General features: G+C 36.6%; 1 protein-coding gene across 1 annotated transcript in view; it reads right to left on the minus strand.

The window, feature by feature from the left end:
* Positions 1–16,817, minus strand: part of LOC135214658 (uncharacterized protein DDB_G0271670-like) — a 39,984-nt gene extending 23,167 nt beyond the window's left edge. The window contains exons 1-4 of the mRNA XM_064248994.1: positions 16,684–16,817; positions 15,898–16,132; positions 435–538; positions 1–175 (exon numbers count right to left, since the gene is read on the minus strand). The exon at positions 1–175 is cut by the window's left edge and continues 31 nt beyond it. Of these exons, the coding sequence (XP_064105064.1) occupies positions 1–175; positions 435–538; positions 15,898–16,132; positions 16,684–16,817 (648 nt within the window). The remainder of the gene's footprint in view (positions 176–434; positions 539–15,897; positions 16,133–16,683) is intronic.
* Positions 16,818–17,500: the final 683 nt, after the last annotated feature.

The raw sequence follows: 17,500 nt of genomic DNA on the forward strand, positions 1-17,500 counted from the left end.
CGGAGTCCAAAGACTTCGGTTAAATAGGATTGATTGCTGCTGTTCAGACGGCGACACAGAAGGAGGAGGAGAGGAGGAGGAGGATGAGAAGGAGGAGGAGGAGGAGGAGGAGGAGGAAGAAGAAGAAGAAGAGGAGGAGGAGGAGGAGGAGCCGGTTCTTGGATGTTTATTCCTCCTGAAGGGATGTTGGTGTTATCACGATTTCGTTAAGAAATGATGTGAATTTTTAGTTTTCTGTAAAAGAAAACTATTGTGCCGGCTTTGTCTGTTCGTCCGCACTTTTTCTGTCCGTCCTCAGATCTTAAAAACTACAGAGGCTAGGGGGCTGCAAATTGGCATGTTGATCATCCACCCCCCAGTCATCAAGCATATCAAATTGCAACCTTCTATCCTCGGCAGTTTTTATTTCATTTAAAGTTAAAGTTAGCCATTACCGCGCTTCTGGCAAAAATATAGGACATGCTACTACCAGGCTGTGGTTAACGTTTCGTGGGCCGCGGCTCATACAGCAATATACCGAGACCACCAAAAGGTAGATCTGTTTTGGATGGCCTTGATTATACGCTGTACAGAAAACTCGATTGCGCCAAAGAAACTTCGGCGCATATCTTACTTGTGTTTTAGTTTGACGGATATTTGTGACCGACTTGTTATTTCTTTACTGTTACCTTTGTACTTACTGTTAGTTCTGTTATTAGAGCATATTATTATTGTTGTAGGAGATATTAATCGGAAAATAACCTTATTATTACTATTACTACAATTATTATATTGAAACTGTTATTTTTGACCATTTTGTTATTTCGTTGATATTATTGACATTGTTATTTTTGTTGTTAAAATGCTATTATTACTATTACAGGAGGAATTTATCAGAAAGACACTATTATTATTATTATCATTATTATTATATTGCAACTGTTATTTGTGACCATCTTGTTATTTCGTTAATGTTATTGTTATTTTTATTGTTAAAATGTTGTTATTACTATTACAGGAGGAATTTATCAGAGCGACACTATTATTATTATTATTATTATTATTATTATTATTATTATTATTATATTGCAACTGTTATTTGTGACCATCTTGCTATTTCGTTAATGTTATTGTTATTTTTATTTTTGCTGTTTAAATGTTATCATTACTAATGCAGGAGGAATTTATCAGAACTACACTATTATTATTATTATTATTATTATTATTATTATTATTATTATTATTATTATTATTATTATTATTATTATTATTCATTATTATTATTTTTATTATTATTATATTATTTTATTTTTGAATAATAATAACGCTAACATTCTTAGCTCGATGAAGTCTGAGTTAGATTCACAGCGAGTCATGAGGTGCAATAGTTTCCATTATGTCAATAGGTTATGTAAAGCGCCATTTAGTGACCACTGTCGACATTAAGTGCCTCTCTGATCTGCTGTCAGAAGTTCAGACACTTTGCCTGAGTGTTCTGTGCATAGTAGGCGAGAAGCCTTGCAGGTGAGTGCCGTCAACTTAACTACGGAATATACGAGTATATTATATATATATATATATATATATATATATATATATATATATATATATATATATATATATGTATGTATATATATACATACATGGTATGGTATTGTTTATATATATATATATATATATATATATATATATATATATATATATATATATATGTTTGTGTATGCTTGTGCGTGTTATGTATATATATGTAAATGTATATACTTATATATACATATATTTGTATGTATATATATGCATGTATATATATATTATACTATATATAAATATATATTGATATAGTATATATATATATAAATATATATATATATATATATATATATAGAGAGAGAGAGAGAGAGAGAGAGAGAGAGAGAGAGAGAAGAGTTACTCAGTAAATGTGGAACGAATGTGCCTTAATGAGAAAGAAAAAGATTAACTCATGGAACAATTTAATCAACTTACCTAGCACATGAAAAAGAGATCACTACGGCTCCTAATCAGAATAACCAATATTTGATTTTGTTTAGGAGAGAGAAAGAGAGAGTGAGAGAGAACAAAAATGTGCACGGGCTAGAAATTTATAGACAATGTACCTAGATGAATAAAAGACAACTGGAGAGATGAATGAGATCAGCAAATATGCAGAAAATTTACTTGAGAGAGAGAGAGAGAGAGAGAGAGAGAAGGATGCATATTGTGAGGCCGCAGGAAGTAGCCATTTGGAGCAGTGCCACAACGCAGAATACTCTCTTGCTTTGGAATGTGGTGGTGGTGTCGAGCAGAGAGGGTTGGTGGGGAGGGGGCGGGTGTTGGTTGGTTTATGTCATGGGGAATGGAAGGGGGGACAGAGAGGGGAGGGAAGGCTGTTTACAGGGAGGTAAGGAGCATTCCGCATTGCTGTTATGCCATCGAGGAAAAACCTTCTCTGGTCCTTATGTCTTTAATTGGTCATAGTTTGAACGCCATTTGAGAGGTAAACTATGGCTGATAATGTCAGAGGTTGGCTCTGAGGCTGGGATGAACAATTAACATTCCTCTTCGCAGTGACAGATGTCCTGTTGTTCTTTGGTGTAAATTATGATTTACTGCAACGAAGAAATGTAACTTTTATTTCTACCTATTCATTGGTTCTTACAAATGTGTTGTAGATGCTTGCGCCTAGACCTATTCATTTATTCTTAAAAATGCTTGACATGTTTGCGCCTAAACCTATTCACCTATAGACTTACGCAGACTCATTAAACTAGAAACAATGCATTTTTTTTCAGTGACGTTGCTACTATTCATCGCCCACCTCATTATCTTCGAGTGTTTCATTCGACAAAGTGGCACTGCTGTGCCATGCGTGGAATTAAGTGCGCTGCGCTGTGCCCCGTTATGTTGTATCACATGTTTGACAGCGAACGTGATAACCAACCTCGCTTCACTTGGAGAGTCGCACATCTCTTGAAAGGACGGCGGTGGACGCGGTGTGTGTAACACATGAGTATGAGTATGTACTACAAACACACGCGCACACCCACGCACACACACACACATTGTTTCATCGTGTTGACAGACATAGAATGAATGAATGCGTATAGGAAAGTTAAACTATAGTATACACACACGTACGTATAACACAGAGAGAGAGAGAGAGAGAGAGAGAGAGAGAGAGAGAGAGAGAGATGGACTACTTCGACCAACAAATGACTGAAAACGCAGGCGACCAATGTCGTCAAAACGCTTGTAATATGTTCCGTCTTAATGCCGAATTATCTCACAATAGACAAACTATACTTCCCTAGAGCAGGAACAATAGGCTCTCTCTAATTGGCAGTTTGCCAAATGTTAGCAGTATTGACTGATTATACACATACTGTATATACAGATACTGTTATTTTTATAATAAAAGAGAAAAAAATTGTAGTACTAGTAGTAGTTGTTGAATCCATGGAAAAATGTCACAGTAAAAAAATCACAGAAAAAAAAGTCACAGGCAAAAAAGTCACAGTGGAAAAAAGTCACCTTAATTTTTTTCTAGATAGTGAACCTCAAGTGTAAATTTTAACCTGGTGTGTATCTATGTATCCACCTTTGCGGTATGTTTAGTACAAGCCCGTTGGGGATTACTGTGAAAGCACAAACAAAAATCTTTAAATATCAAATTGATAATGGGCCCCAAGAAATGTGAATTTTTCCTCGTCACTTTATTACCGGCCATCATACATTAATGCAATTTTTTTCCCTGTGACTTTTTTCAAAGCTAAAATTGTGACTTTTTTCCCCGTAACTATTTTCCTGTGACTTTATCTCCGGTCACCGCAGAGATATCGCACTCGCGATTGACAATTGTTTATAGTTTTGGAAATCATCTCATGGAAGAAAAAGCAGTGGTTCTAAAAACAAAACAAGACAGATAACGAAAATAAGAATCAAATAGTTAAGAAATAACGTTGAGAGTTTTACCAACGTAATGTTTCATTGTAGGCGTAGCGGTAATTAATTTCTAGAACGCTAATCGAATTGTAAGGGAACGTTCAGGCCATAAAGACAAAGACAATCAAATTACACCTTTCGCTGAGACGGCCGAAAGCGGCCGCGTATTGTTTTCTTTTTTCTGTGAACACCAACAACCCATTACTTAAATAACGCGCCTCAGTGGCGTGATCGTTATGGTCTTGGCCTGCCACCTCGGTGGCCGCGAGTTCAATTCTCGGGCATTCCACTGAGGTGTGAGAGATGTGTATTTCTGGTGATAGGAGTTCACTCTCGACGCGGTTCGGAAGTCACGTAAAGCCGTTGGTCCCGTTGATGAATAACCTTTGATCAATGCAACGTAAAACCACCATACAAATGATTACTTAAATAACAACTAAATACCTATTTTAAACAATGAAAATGAATGCATTAAATTCTGGCCAAAGAGTTGACAAGTGTAGGAAACATGAAGAGATGAACACCTAGGCGAAAGTTGTAGACTAACGTACATTAGCCATGACTACTCAGTGAACAGACAGCTGCGTGTCTGCAGTTTCTCTCTCTCTCTCTCGGCATGCTCGGGGATTCAGAAACTATTCGTCGTGTGATTGCCCTATTAAACCTAAATTTATAGAATCTCTCTCTTCTAATCATATCATTAAACTAAACAATTTCTCTGTTATATAGCTACCCGATTGACCTATAAACATATAAATGATCAACTTACGATCAGAATATCATATTCATATTATGATATGACCGTAGCCATAAGGTACAACATCCCATGAAAATGTAAACTACTTCCTAAACACCAAAATGGCAGTCATAAGTTTAAACGTCCCATAAAAAATATTCATTATCTATTTTCCAAAACAGGAAACGACGACGCTCATAATTAAATTAGAACCGTTGTTAGTTGACTGGAATAGTTGTTATTTGGGGAGTTCCGTGACATCATTAGAAATTATGATGATTCCCTCAGTGTGGTATTTGTGATGCGGCAGAGATAAACCTATATGTGAGAAGCTCTTATCGACTTGAGCGTTCCACTAAGACACCAACAGCGGCTCCGGAGCACCCTGGGCCTAAGAGCCAATATGTCAACCTCCTCTCTCTCTCTCTCTCTCTCTCTCTCTCTCTCTCTCTCTCTCTCTCTCTCTCATCAGCCTCAGCAGAACCTTCATTTGGGCTGTTATTATGCCGACCGGACGTCAATTAGGGTACCTATTGCATTAATTACACATTCAAGTAGGCTATTTATACATGATTACAGGCTAGACCTATGTGGCGTAGGGATTACATGCGAAATACCATATAGACTCTGCGGCCACAGGTGACAAAGAATGAAAAGGAACTCGTCTACATTAACCGTAATGTTAACTTAGTATTTTTGCGTATCAGGAATAAATGTGTATTTCTGCTAATGGAAGACTTTTTATCGGTAAACAGAAATATGCACAATAGGTGTATTATGTATTCTTCTCAAAATTGTACATGTCTTTCAGTATTCACAAAACGATGGCCTAAAGATGCATGTCAAGGCAGATATTCAACATTCATGTCATGTGTGTGGGTGGGTGTGTGTGTGTGTGTGTGTGTGTGTGTGTGTGTGTAGACAAACCAAATACATACACACATCATATGTTGCGTGTGATTGTTATACGCTTAAGGGTAAAATCGCTTGCATTTGAGAAAACGCGCTGCGAAGAAGCGAAGAATCACAAGACAACTCACGAAAACAAAGACAGCGAAGCGAAACGTTCAATAAGCAGGTCAGCCTGGGTGAAATTAACCTTTCAGACATATCCGTACCAATGACTATCAGTTCCCACAGAGAGAGAGAGAGAGAGAGAGAGAGAGAGAGAGAGAGAGAGAGAGAGAAGGGGTGGTGGTTTGGGCGGGCATTCTAGCTAGATAACATATGTTTCTTCACTAGCCAAAACGTGTGCTTTCATCATTTTTATATCTTCGTCACGATTTCTGCTTGAAAAGTGAAACTTATCTCTAACAGATGATGCTTGTCACTATATATATTATATATATATATATATATATATTATATATATATATATATATATATATATATGAAGACTTTTCTCTTATTGGCGTTAAACCACAATTGGTTTGATTTTACTGGATTGGCAAAGTGACTACCAAGAAAGTTCGGACACCGTCGGCATATAAAGACCGTTAAATATCCATATTATGGTAGGGTGTGGCGTTCATAAACACACATACCAACACACACATACCACAGACAATCACTTGACTGAACCGAAGGAGAAAAAGTCGTTAGGTGGAATGCACACACGTGTACGTGTTAATATATATATATATATATATATATATATATTATATTAAATTATATTATATATATCAATTCAAGCTACAAATGTCCTTTAATATCTAAATTCACTTTACCTCCCAAAATGATATATTTTCATATATGTACCGAAGGGGGAATTTTTGGGTTTTTTAATTTTGATAATAATTTTTCGTCCCCCATTGGGATCGAACCACCGTCCAAGTGGACGGGGACGAAAATCAGGACAGTCAGTTGACGCTATCCAATCAGCCAACAGAGACGCTATAAGTTCAATATCGATTCTGGACCTTACAAATTACCCTCGATCTGGGAGCTTTCGTAATTAGAATCGATATGAAACCCCGTCTACCATGTTGGCCAATTCGAGCGTTTGACAGCACGTAGCCTTTTGTTATGAATAATTATCACATCGAACCGTGATCCATTTATATATCAATTCAAGCTACAAATGTCCTTTAATATCTAAATTCACTTTTACCTCCCAAATGATATATTTTCATATATGTACGAAGGGGAATTTTTGTTTAAAATGATAATAATTTCGTCCCCCCATGGGATCGAACCACCGTCCAAGTGGACGGGGACGAAATCAGGACAGTCAGTGACGCTATCCAATCAGCCAACAGAGACGCTATAAGTTCATATCGATTCTGACCTTACAAATTACCCTCGATCTGGGAGCTTTCGTAATTAGAATCGATATGAAACCCCGTCTACCATGTTGGCCAATTCGAGCGTTTGACAGCACGTAGCCTTTTGTAGCTTGAATTGATATATAAATGGATCACGGTTCGATGTGATAATTATTCATATATATATATATATATATACATACATACATACATACATAGACGTACGTATGTGTCAGTGTACCTACACATGAAACATCGACACACATAGTCATGATATATAATGAGGAGGCAGAAGAAATGTAAGTGATCTGGCCGAGGTTGCTCCATGCACAAAAAAGAATGGTAAGAAGAAGACCTTGTGGATGAGAGTTTGGAGTTTGCATGCAGATTCCCAAGGCACACCTTTGACTATCCCACCCTCCACCACCTCCCTCCGGTTCAACCTCACACTCACCACCACCTCCACCCTTATTTTTACAGAGCCTCCGCCCTGTCGTCTTCTTGTGCTATACTCTTGCATAGCTTGATCTTTCAATATTCTTTCTAATACATTTAGATGGCAAACCAAAAGTCGAGACGTGTCTTAATGTATTTCCGTAACATCTTGATTTTTTTTTCTTTTATTAGAAAAATATCACAGTCATTACATCTACGTATACAAAATTAAATATACTTACAATATTTACAATTACTATTGGTTAGAAAGAATTAGAAATCAAAATCAATGTATTTTTTGCTGAATAGATTTTCAATTTTTAATTTAGATGTAAATTTGGGTCTAAACGTTTGTCATTTTGTATGCATCTGCAACTTTTTAAAAAATGAAAAAATTGAATGTACGCTTAGGACGACCACTGCAATGATTCCTTCCTGACCACGTACTATATACCCTCGTGGTTGCTGTTGACAGCGCTGTTGCTTAGGCCTAACAATATACATAAATCGTTGTTCATTTACACATTTTACTTGAAGACTTCGCTTCACCATTCCCGTAATTGCTTCCCTGAATTAATTTTTTTTGGTAAAGTTAGGAATATAAACCATTTTCGAAGCGGTTTCACTGTTATAGACCTACATGTCATTCTTTCCAATATTCATATTTTTTCTTTTATTTAGAAAATATACATTTATAGTTCTTACAATCTGTAATATTGTATATACATCACAATCTATTTACACGAATAAAATTAGCAACGATAAGAAAATGAACATATTGTGAAGTAAAAAATAAAGGGCATTTATCCCCAAGTGCTTTTGAAAATATAAACCTTGTTTTGAACAGTCTGCTTTTCATAAATGAAATCATGCTTAAATTATTTGCTAAGGGCATGACTTCATATAGATACCAAATTCCAGTTATATATTCACTTATCAATATCATTGTTGTACTTTTTTATATTTTTTTGTAGGCTTGAAAATCCATTTTTGAAACATTTGTTTATTTATTATATTAAACCAAAAAACCACAGAGTATTAACAGAGCGTAGAAACAGAAAGGAAACAGTGGCTTTCCAGAGAATGGCCAATATTAAGAGTGGATAATAATGCCACTCACGTGTTCCCTATCTTCACAAGCGTTTGTGTTAGAAGGTTTTCCTAAAAGCAACACGTGACAATCCTGTAATTTTTTCAACGCTGTTTTTTTTTCTTTTTTTTGTTCTTTTTTTTTAAGCTATTGATCCACTGCGTAAATCAATGTGACGAATGATAATTACGGCACTATGATAAGTTTAGCGTAAAATAAAGGGTAATTCTAAGAATGATAATAATCATCCAACTCCAGTGACAAGTCTTCAGTTAAACATTGGAGCCTTTAAAGAATCATTGTGAATAGTAATGATCGTCCCCAGATGATATCCATCGAATTAGACAATAACGATTGTGAATGATAATTACAATGTTGTAATGATTGGTTTATTGTTAAACTGCCGAATGTAAGAGGCGCTGTTGTGAATAATAACCATTGTACTCCAGTAATAAGAATACTGTTAAACCATCGATTGTACGAGGAATTGCTGCGAATAATGTTCAGCTTGCTTGGGTAATAAATTTACTTTTAAACTATTGATTGTAAGTGGAATTATCGTGAAGAATAATTATTGTACTCCAGTCATAAGTTTACTTTGAAACCATCGATTGCAGGAGGAAATGTTGGCGATAATGATCGTGGTACTAAGGAAAGGTGTTCAAAAGCTTTCCCCCTCCACACCGAAGGGTCATAAGCTATAATTTTCCTGAGCCTGTGAGAAGCAACTCCGTAATGGGAATATATATAGTATTGCCTGCCAAAGTCCTCACACGAACAAAGACATCGTCACACTGACACCCATCGATTGATTCTTTTTTCATTATTATTATGATTTTCTTGCGTCGTTTTCTTTTGTTTTGGGACACGCGAGGCACTTTATCCCTTCTTTGTCTCTTGGTCTCTGTCACGACATATTTGTTTCCCCTCTACTTGTGCGAAGAAAAGAGTTTTATTTTATGGGATGTCGAAGCATAAGGATATTATTAAACGTTGCCTGAGCTTGATTAACTGAAAAAGATTTCGCTGAACTCTTTAAAGACTTAATGAATTATTCACGATAGGTGATTTCCATTAGGCCTTTTCTTGCACGGCATCGTGAATCGTGATGCACTGGTAGCGCATCGAGCTTACAATAAGGGACAGGCGTTTTGTAGGCCTACCCAGGGAATTTGGTACTACATAGTCTACCCATCTAGGTCGTATCTACGAGAGAGAGAGAGAGAGAGAGAGATTCTAAAGTCATTCTTCAATACCAGTTTAATCACCGTGTCATTGCTATAGGCAATTGTTATAATGCATAAATCACTGAAGCACTTAAAGGGTAAAATTTACGATGAACAAAGATGACACAAATAGCGACAGAAATGATTATGATTTATTTGATAGCAATGGTCGCATGAAGACAACAGTGACGAAAAAAAGACTACACGAAAATACAAACCATTGGTATTAGTCTCTGTACTATAGTAGATTCACATCAACCGTGCATTTGATGTCTAGGCCAGTCCCTTACGACGCTCCTGATTGGCTGTTGATAAGCCATTGACAGGGCTGAAAGCTCTCAGTCTCTCTCGAGAGTTCACATGAGTAGGATCTATGTTCCACCTCTCCTGAGGGATATGTCTTTCAGGAGAGGTGGAACATATATCCTGCCTATGTGAACTCTCGAGAGAGACTGAGAGTTTCCAGCCCTGTGACTGGCTTATCAACAGCCAGTCAGGAGCGTTGTAAGGGACTGGCCTAGACATCAAATGCACGGTTGATGTGAATCTACTATAACAAGTCATTAAATAATTGAATAACAGGAACGCACTGGTAGCAACACTCAAGTTTATACTGGAATATATTGGTCTTAGAGAGACCTAAGATGAAAAAATAAAGATATTAGGATTAGGAATGCACGAAAGGTCTTGAAGATTTGGAACAAAAATAATTATTGATAAAAAGCTACCTGAAAATAATTTATAAGCATATAAAAATCAAAGACAAACATGTACGGTTGACTAATAACGTTTAATAGCCGTTATTCACTGAAGAATGTAGCACAATAAAGATAATTTATCGTCTTTTTGCATAATGTGAAGATACTGCGTATCATATTTTTCTTTCTTTTTTTACAAACCATGACAGTTATGATAAAAGTATATTTCTTTATCAGTTTCAGTATCGATTACGATGGAAATAGATAAGCTTTGAAAGATAATGAGATAGCAGTTGATTATAATGCGGATTAATGATACGGAATGATACACCAGCCACTGACTGCGAGTGGGGAATGATACACGAAGGCATTACAGTAGCTATCTCGCGCACGCATGCACGCGTCCGTGACAGACAGACAGGCAGAGAGAGAGAGAGAATTAATTAAAAGCCTTTGCTTTTAGCTCTTTGACATTATTTAGTTATTACGCGGCAATTATAGGATTTTGTAGAAAACTGCTTAATTTTGTTGTTATGGGCCTAATGATTTCTGCGTATGTCCATATATGAACATAAATGATTTTTAGTCACTTTCATTTACCTTACGTTATATATACGCACACATACATGCACACACACGGTTCGTGAATTCCAACAGGAGCATGTTACGTACATCTCATACTCTTCCTACTGTAGTAGATTCACATCAGCCGTGCATTTGATGTCTAGGCCACAGTCCCTTACGACGCTCCTGATTTGCTGTTGATAAGCCAATGACAGGGCTGGAAACTCTCAGTCTCTCTCGAGAATTCACATGAGTAAGATCTATGTTCCACCTCCTGAGGGATACGTCTTTTAGGAAAGGTGGAACATACATCCTGCCTATGTGAACTCTCGAGAGAGACTGAGAGTTTCCAGTCCTGTGATTGGCTTATCAACAGCCAATCAGGAGCATCGTAAGGGACTGGCCTAGACGTCAAATGCACGGATGATATGAATCTACTATAGCTATAAAATATGAGTGGGTGACAACCAACATTTTTCCCGTTAGACTAGCAGCTTTCCTTGCCTGTAGACTGAGCTGGCCTTATGCCAGTATGGTTCATGTTCTTTGAACAAACCGTAAAGATATGCAGCATTTCTCGGCCACGCATTTTAAATGCCTCCATAAAATCTTATTCATGCATATTGAGTGGGCGGAAGGCAACAAGTAAAAACATTCCTTGCTGTGTTACCACAGCGCAAATTTCGATTGGAAAAAATGTTAACGTTAAAATGCATAGATTATTTGTAATATGTACAAGATACAATTTTTTTTTAAATTCTGATAAATTTAAGTTAACTTTGATAAAATTCTGCATGTAATACTGTTAAAATTTTTAAATACTGTATATTTTCTCTAATAAAAAATAGACAAATATTTATTGAGGGAACTTATCGTAAAGACATCCTGGGTGCTAGGCCTAGTCTCTGAACAGGAAAACGAGGGTAGGTTTGTGTTAGGTCTATATACACCCACTCTTGCAGATGTTCGTACAAGTATACTTAGGTATATCCACCGAAAAAAAAATTAAAACATTGGGAGGAATGAGTAGTTACTTGCTAATCCATAGTGCTAATCCTAGTCTCCGTACAAGAAAAGAAAGTGTGTTTATGCTACGTCTACAACCCCCTAATTCTTGCAGATGTTTGATTTAACTTGTACGAGTTAAACAGTTGTATCCACTACATATGCTCTAAAACAGGGGTTCTTAACCTTTTGCTGACTCCAGACCCCGCTACGAATTAATCAATATGTTTCCATAGCCCCTTTGCTTAAGTCCACTTTGGTCCTATTTTTTTTACTATTTAACTTACTATACCTATACTCTGTTTTTTTTCCATCTGTCCATCGCCTGGGTGTTTTGTTTTATGGCAACACTGCGTCCCGGGCTTTAGATAGTTACGCTAATTGTAAGTTTTAGGTAAATAAAAGGATATCTGGGTGTCACATTTGTAACTGAAAAGTGTTTTAATAATTTACTCTGTATGCGAATTACACCGTTAATATTCGAAAGAAATAGGATATTATTATAATCGTTGAATGTAAGCTAATGTAACTATCTAAAGCCCGGGACGCAGTGTTACCATACAAAAACACCACAGGCGGATGGACAGATGAAAAAAAACAGAGTATAGTTTAACGCATACTTTAAGTATGAATAGCTACGAATAGAACATGCAAGAAAGTCAAAAGCATTTATAATTTTATATAGTTATTTATTTACAAAATTCACCCATGTATACATTGACTCATTAAAATCAAATACAAATATCCGGAGATCAGGTCCCATACCCCAAGCATGTGGCTTTTTTGGTTACCCCCTGCCAAGAACCCCTGCTCTAAAACATGAGGAAAATTAGATTGTTACTTGTAGATATTAGCTGACTAGACGAAAAGCAACGCAAGTTTTGATTAAATGAAGTACAATACAATATACATTTTCTCTCTCGCAATCTCTCGTTGTCTCTCGCATTCTCTCGCTCACTTCTCCTCGGCACAAAGGAAATCAAGCCATCTTTTCAACTCGGACCTCCACTTCCGGCCACATACATCCAAAGACGCGAATAAAAATTCCTCCAAAAATACGTCTTTGTCTCTCAGGAGTCATGAAAGAAGCGGACTCATAAGAATTAGGAGAAAACGAAAGAGGGAGAAGTCCATAATCGTCGGGTTTGCCGCGAGTGTGGTACTAGTACTACTGCTACATGAGGCGGAAGTAAAGAAAAGATCCCATATTGCTTTCATTTGTGGTTTGTGTAAAAGAGACCGCTGTTTCATTTTCCAAATTTAAAGAATTCGTGCGCTTTTGAAATCTCTCTCTCTCTCTCTCTCTCTCTCTCTCTCTCTCTCTCTCATGCAACACCAAGGCGTCTGATAATTCCAGAAATTCGATATTTTATGCACCCGAAAAGCTGTGATTTTTACTTGCTGTTCATAATAATGATAATGATAATCAAGGAAATAAGTTTTCATGAATCTTATAATTGGTTTGCTTTCCTTTTTTGCATGACAATAAAAAAATTCTCAGTCATTAATCGATAAGATAGGACCGCTACTCAATGTAGATATTCCACTATTTAAGAGTAATTTTTATAATTTTCTATTTTCTGAAGTCGAAATAGTTTGCGAGCTCCGAGATACATTATATAATTTGTAAGCTATGAGCTACTTTGTAAAAATATAACTTGAATAAATCATGGTGTAAAGTGAAGGTATGAGTATTCTCTATGCTGCTGAGACCCCTGACTAACGTTAAGACTGGTTAAAACCAGCTCATTCACTTAACAAGGAAAATGTGATAATGGACTTCGGTCATTAAGTGATGACAGGCCTCCTACTTAAAAAAAAAAAGGGAGCATACTAAATATTAAGACATTAAATGAGCCGAGGAGGTGAATATACACGAATCTAGGTGTATCTCTACAAATGCATACGTGTACACAAATACAATATGAGCCTACTGCTAGATTTATAAACGCGCACATATGCTTAAATACACACACGTACGTATTCAAAAGTATACAGAAAATACACAACTATATGAATATATATAGGTAGATATATGAGAGTATATGTGGAGAAATTTGCATATAGAGCCTAGGAAGGAATGCATGTGTATGCTCGTGATGTATGAACACGTACATATGCGTAAATACTCACATATACATATGCACAAGTATACAAAAAAAAACACAACTATGGGTAGATATATGAGCTTATATGTAGCTAATTGAGCACTTACGTAAATATACATAGACATAGAACCACAATGGTATGAGTGTATAGGCAGACATGTGAGCACGTATAAATGCATATACAAGCACACGAAAACGCAGTGATAAAAAAAAAGCGCGCGCAAGCTCGCTCGAGGTTCCTGCAGTTATAAGCCAGACCACACACACACACACACACACACACACACACACACACACACGATACTTGAAGCATGATTACGACCGCGTCACGCAAGCAAGATACATATATATATATATATATCTTATATATATATATATATATATATATATATATTATATATATAATATATATATTATGTCGTGGTGTGTGTGTGTAACAGGGCAAAAAAGTGAAAATTACGTATTTCCTTGCAGCTGTAGGAATGTCACTGGGAGGTAAGAGGTAGGAGGAGAGATGGCACAAAAACGAGGAGGAGGAGAAGGAGAAGGAGGAAAAATGTAAATGAAAGCATATATTTTGCTGATAGAGAATGTAAAAGTGATAGTATATATATATATACGTATATATATATATATATATATATATATATATATATATATGTATGTATGTATGTATGTATAGTATATACATATATGTATATATACATATATATATATAATAATTATAAAATACATATATAAATGTGTGTGTATGTATGTGTACCTATACCATTATGTAAAATATACCTAACTTGATTAATTAATACATTACACATACCAAGATGACACTGAACCGGTTGACGAATCTTACTCTAAATTCCACTACAGAAACTGATGATACAGATACGATCTTTGAAAGACATCTGGAAAACATTAGAAATCGAAACAAGCTTTAAAACATTAACATCCCCACTTCCTAGTCCTCGCCTGTCCGTGTTTGTACATTGAGAGGAAGATGGACCTAATAACGTCTTAACGTAAAGGTGTAGCCTACAACGTTCTGAAAGCCTGAAGGAGCTTATTAACACCTGGCTCTGTGTTCGTGTTCGTGTATGTGTGTGTGTGTGTCTGTTTATCTTAATGGATCACTTCTCTCTTCGGGTTATGATATACAGGTTTCTTCGACAGTCAGCTTCGTACGCGACAGGCATAAATAAATCGATGGATGGAAGTGACGATTAAACCTCGGAAAAGCTTTGTATGTGGCATTGAAGCAGTAACAAATAGACCACAACTGTTACTCAGCTTTAGTGAAACTTAAGAAGAAGAAGAAGAAGGAGGAGAGAGAATAGATGAGGAATTTTGCATTACTGTAGTTTGGCGACAGATAATGTAGTGCGTTCGTTTGTATACGAGATTGCGATTGAATGAAAGGCAAGAATAATGCGGCCTCACTTCAATCATCGTACAAGTTAACTAAACTTAGTAATGATGAATGAAACAGTTATTTACCAGTGCAAATCAGTATGATAATATATATATAGCTATATATATATATAATATATATAATCATATATATATATTATATATATATATATATATATCATACTGATTTGCACTGGTAAATAATACTAAATATATACATATAATTATATATATATATATATATATATATATATATATATATATATATATATATATATATGACTAGAGATGCTGATGATTGAAGTTGACGATGAACGGGGCTGACGATGATTGAAGCTGACAATAACCAAGGCTGCCGATGATTGAAACTGACTATCGCTGACGATGATTGAAGCTGAAAATAGCCAGGGCTGCCAATGACTGAAGCTGACCGGAGCTGACGATGATTGAAGCTGACGATGACCGGGGACTGATGATGATTGGAGCCGACGATGACCAGGGTCTGACGATGATTGAAGCTTACCATAACCAGGGCTGCCGATGATTGCAGCTGACTGGAGCTGACGATGATTGAAGCTGACAATAATCAGGGCTGCCGATGATTGAAGCTGACTGGAGCTGACAAAGTTTGAAGCTGACGATGACTGGAAGCCATAAAGTACAGGACTGCAGGTAAACAGGTAGAAAAAAAAATTTTGCGTAAAAAAGTTCTTTGTTACAACAAACAGAAGGAACTCTGTATCGTCCATTTCTATCAGGATATAGTAAGAAAAACGAGAGAGAAAAAACTCTGTATTCTTGGAACCATGTTGTTTATCAGACACCGACGAGGCCTTATTGTAAGTTTTAACACAATGGTGAAGAATCCCTGTCGAAACAGATGGGTTTTCCAGTTTTTCTGGTTTTTACGGCCACCCTGTCACACGGCTGCTCCTTTAGCCAGATTATATGGATATACAGGAAGTGTGGATCACGAACCACATTACAGACGTGATTAAATTTAATTAAAATGATAATACTTGCTTGTTTATTTATTTATTTACTTATTCATTTGCCATTTTTGCGTGCGTGTGTATCTGCGTAGCTGTCCAGGCAATTCTAACCAAACTTAGCCTTACCCCAAAAGAAGTCCAACGGCGTTATCACCATATTTGGCCCACCGAACAAAGGAAATCAGGTCCTGACCAGTGTACACAAACATCCTTATGCATACTTACAATTGACCGAAGAGCCCGAATGGGAGATAATCCCCCAGGGGAATAACAATAGTCACCTGAATGCGCCGAAAGAGGCGGTAATTGCATTCTCCTGGTCTCACGCAAAACCTGTTCAGAACCTTGAAGAGATTCATTGTCTCCGAAGTCCTTGATGCGTCTCAGTCTTGTTATTGCGGGTTCTAGCAAAAGCGAAAGATGTCTGCTTCTACGTTGTTTCAATTTTTTCTTTTTTTTTTCTTTTATTGAATGAAGGTAGTCACTGTTTCCTTCTTGTCGTTCCTGTAACCAGCCGCGTTGTCTGATGACAGCTAAAGACAGCGATGGTTGAAAGCTGTAGTAGTAGCTTTTATGCCAAAAGAAGTAACAGAATGACAGTTCAGAGATCATAAAGAGAGAGAAAAGACACATAGCTTAGAGAAAGGAATAAACCCGATAAAGGTGTGATAATGTGATGAAGCATTTAACAAAGCAGTTATCTGCCGTGCTTATCAGAGGAGTTATGCTAATTACTCATCACTTTTCATCTTAAAATGTCAGGGATTTTGGAACACCATGGTTGCTTATCAAACATGAAAAAGTAAGCATAGACTCCTTTATCATGATGTGCTTTTATAAGACAATGACAAAGGGTGGAATAGAGAGGAACTTGAGAAGGAATGCAACGATACTCTGTTGAAAATCGTTGCTGTTGCTCTAGCGAAGGTGAAAGTTGCAGGCTGCAAGGCTTCGCCGGTCACTGTTGCGCATGGATGTTGTCCAAACGCCGACAGAAAATAAACAAAAACAAAGGACTAAGGAAGATAAAAACTCTGCCTTG

Source organism: Macrobrachium nipponense, chromosome 46 (assembly GCF_015104395.2).
Source record: "Macrobrachium nipponense isolate FS-2020 chromosome 46, ASM1510439v2, whole genome shotgun sequence".
Classification (NCBI taxonomy): Eukaryota; Metazoa; Arthropoda; class Malacostraca; order Decapoda; family Palaemonidae; genus Macrobrachium; species Macrobrachium nipponense.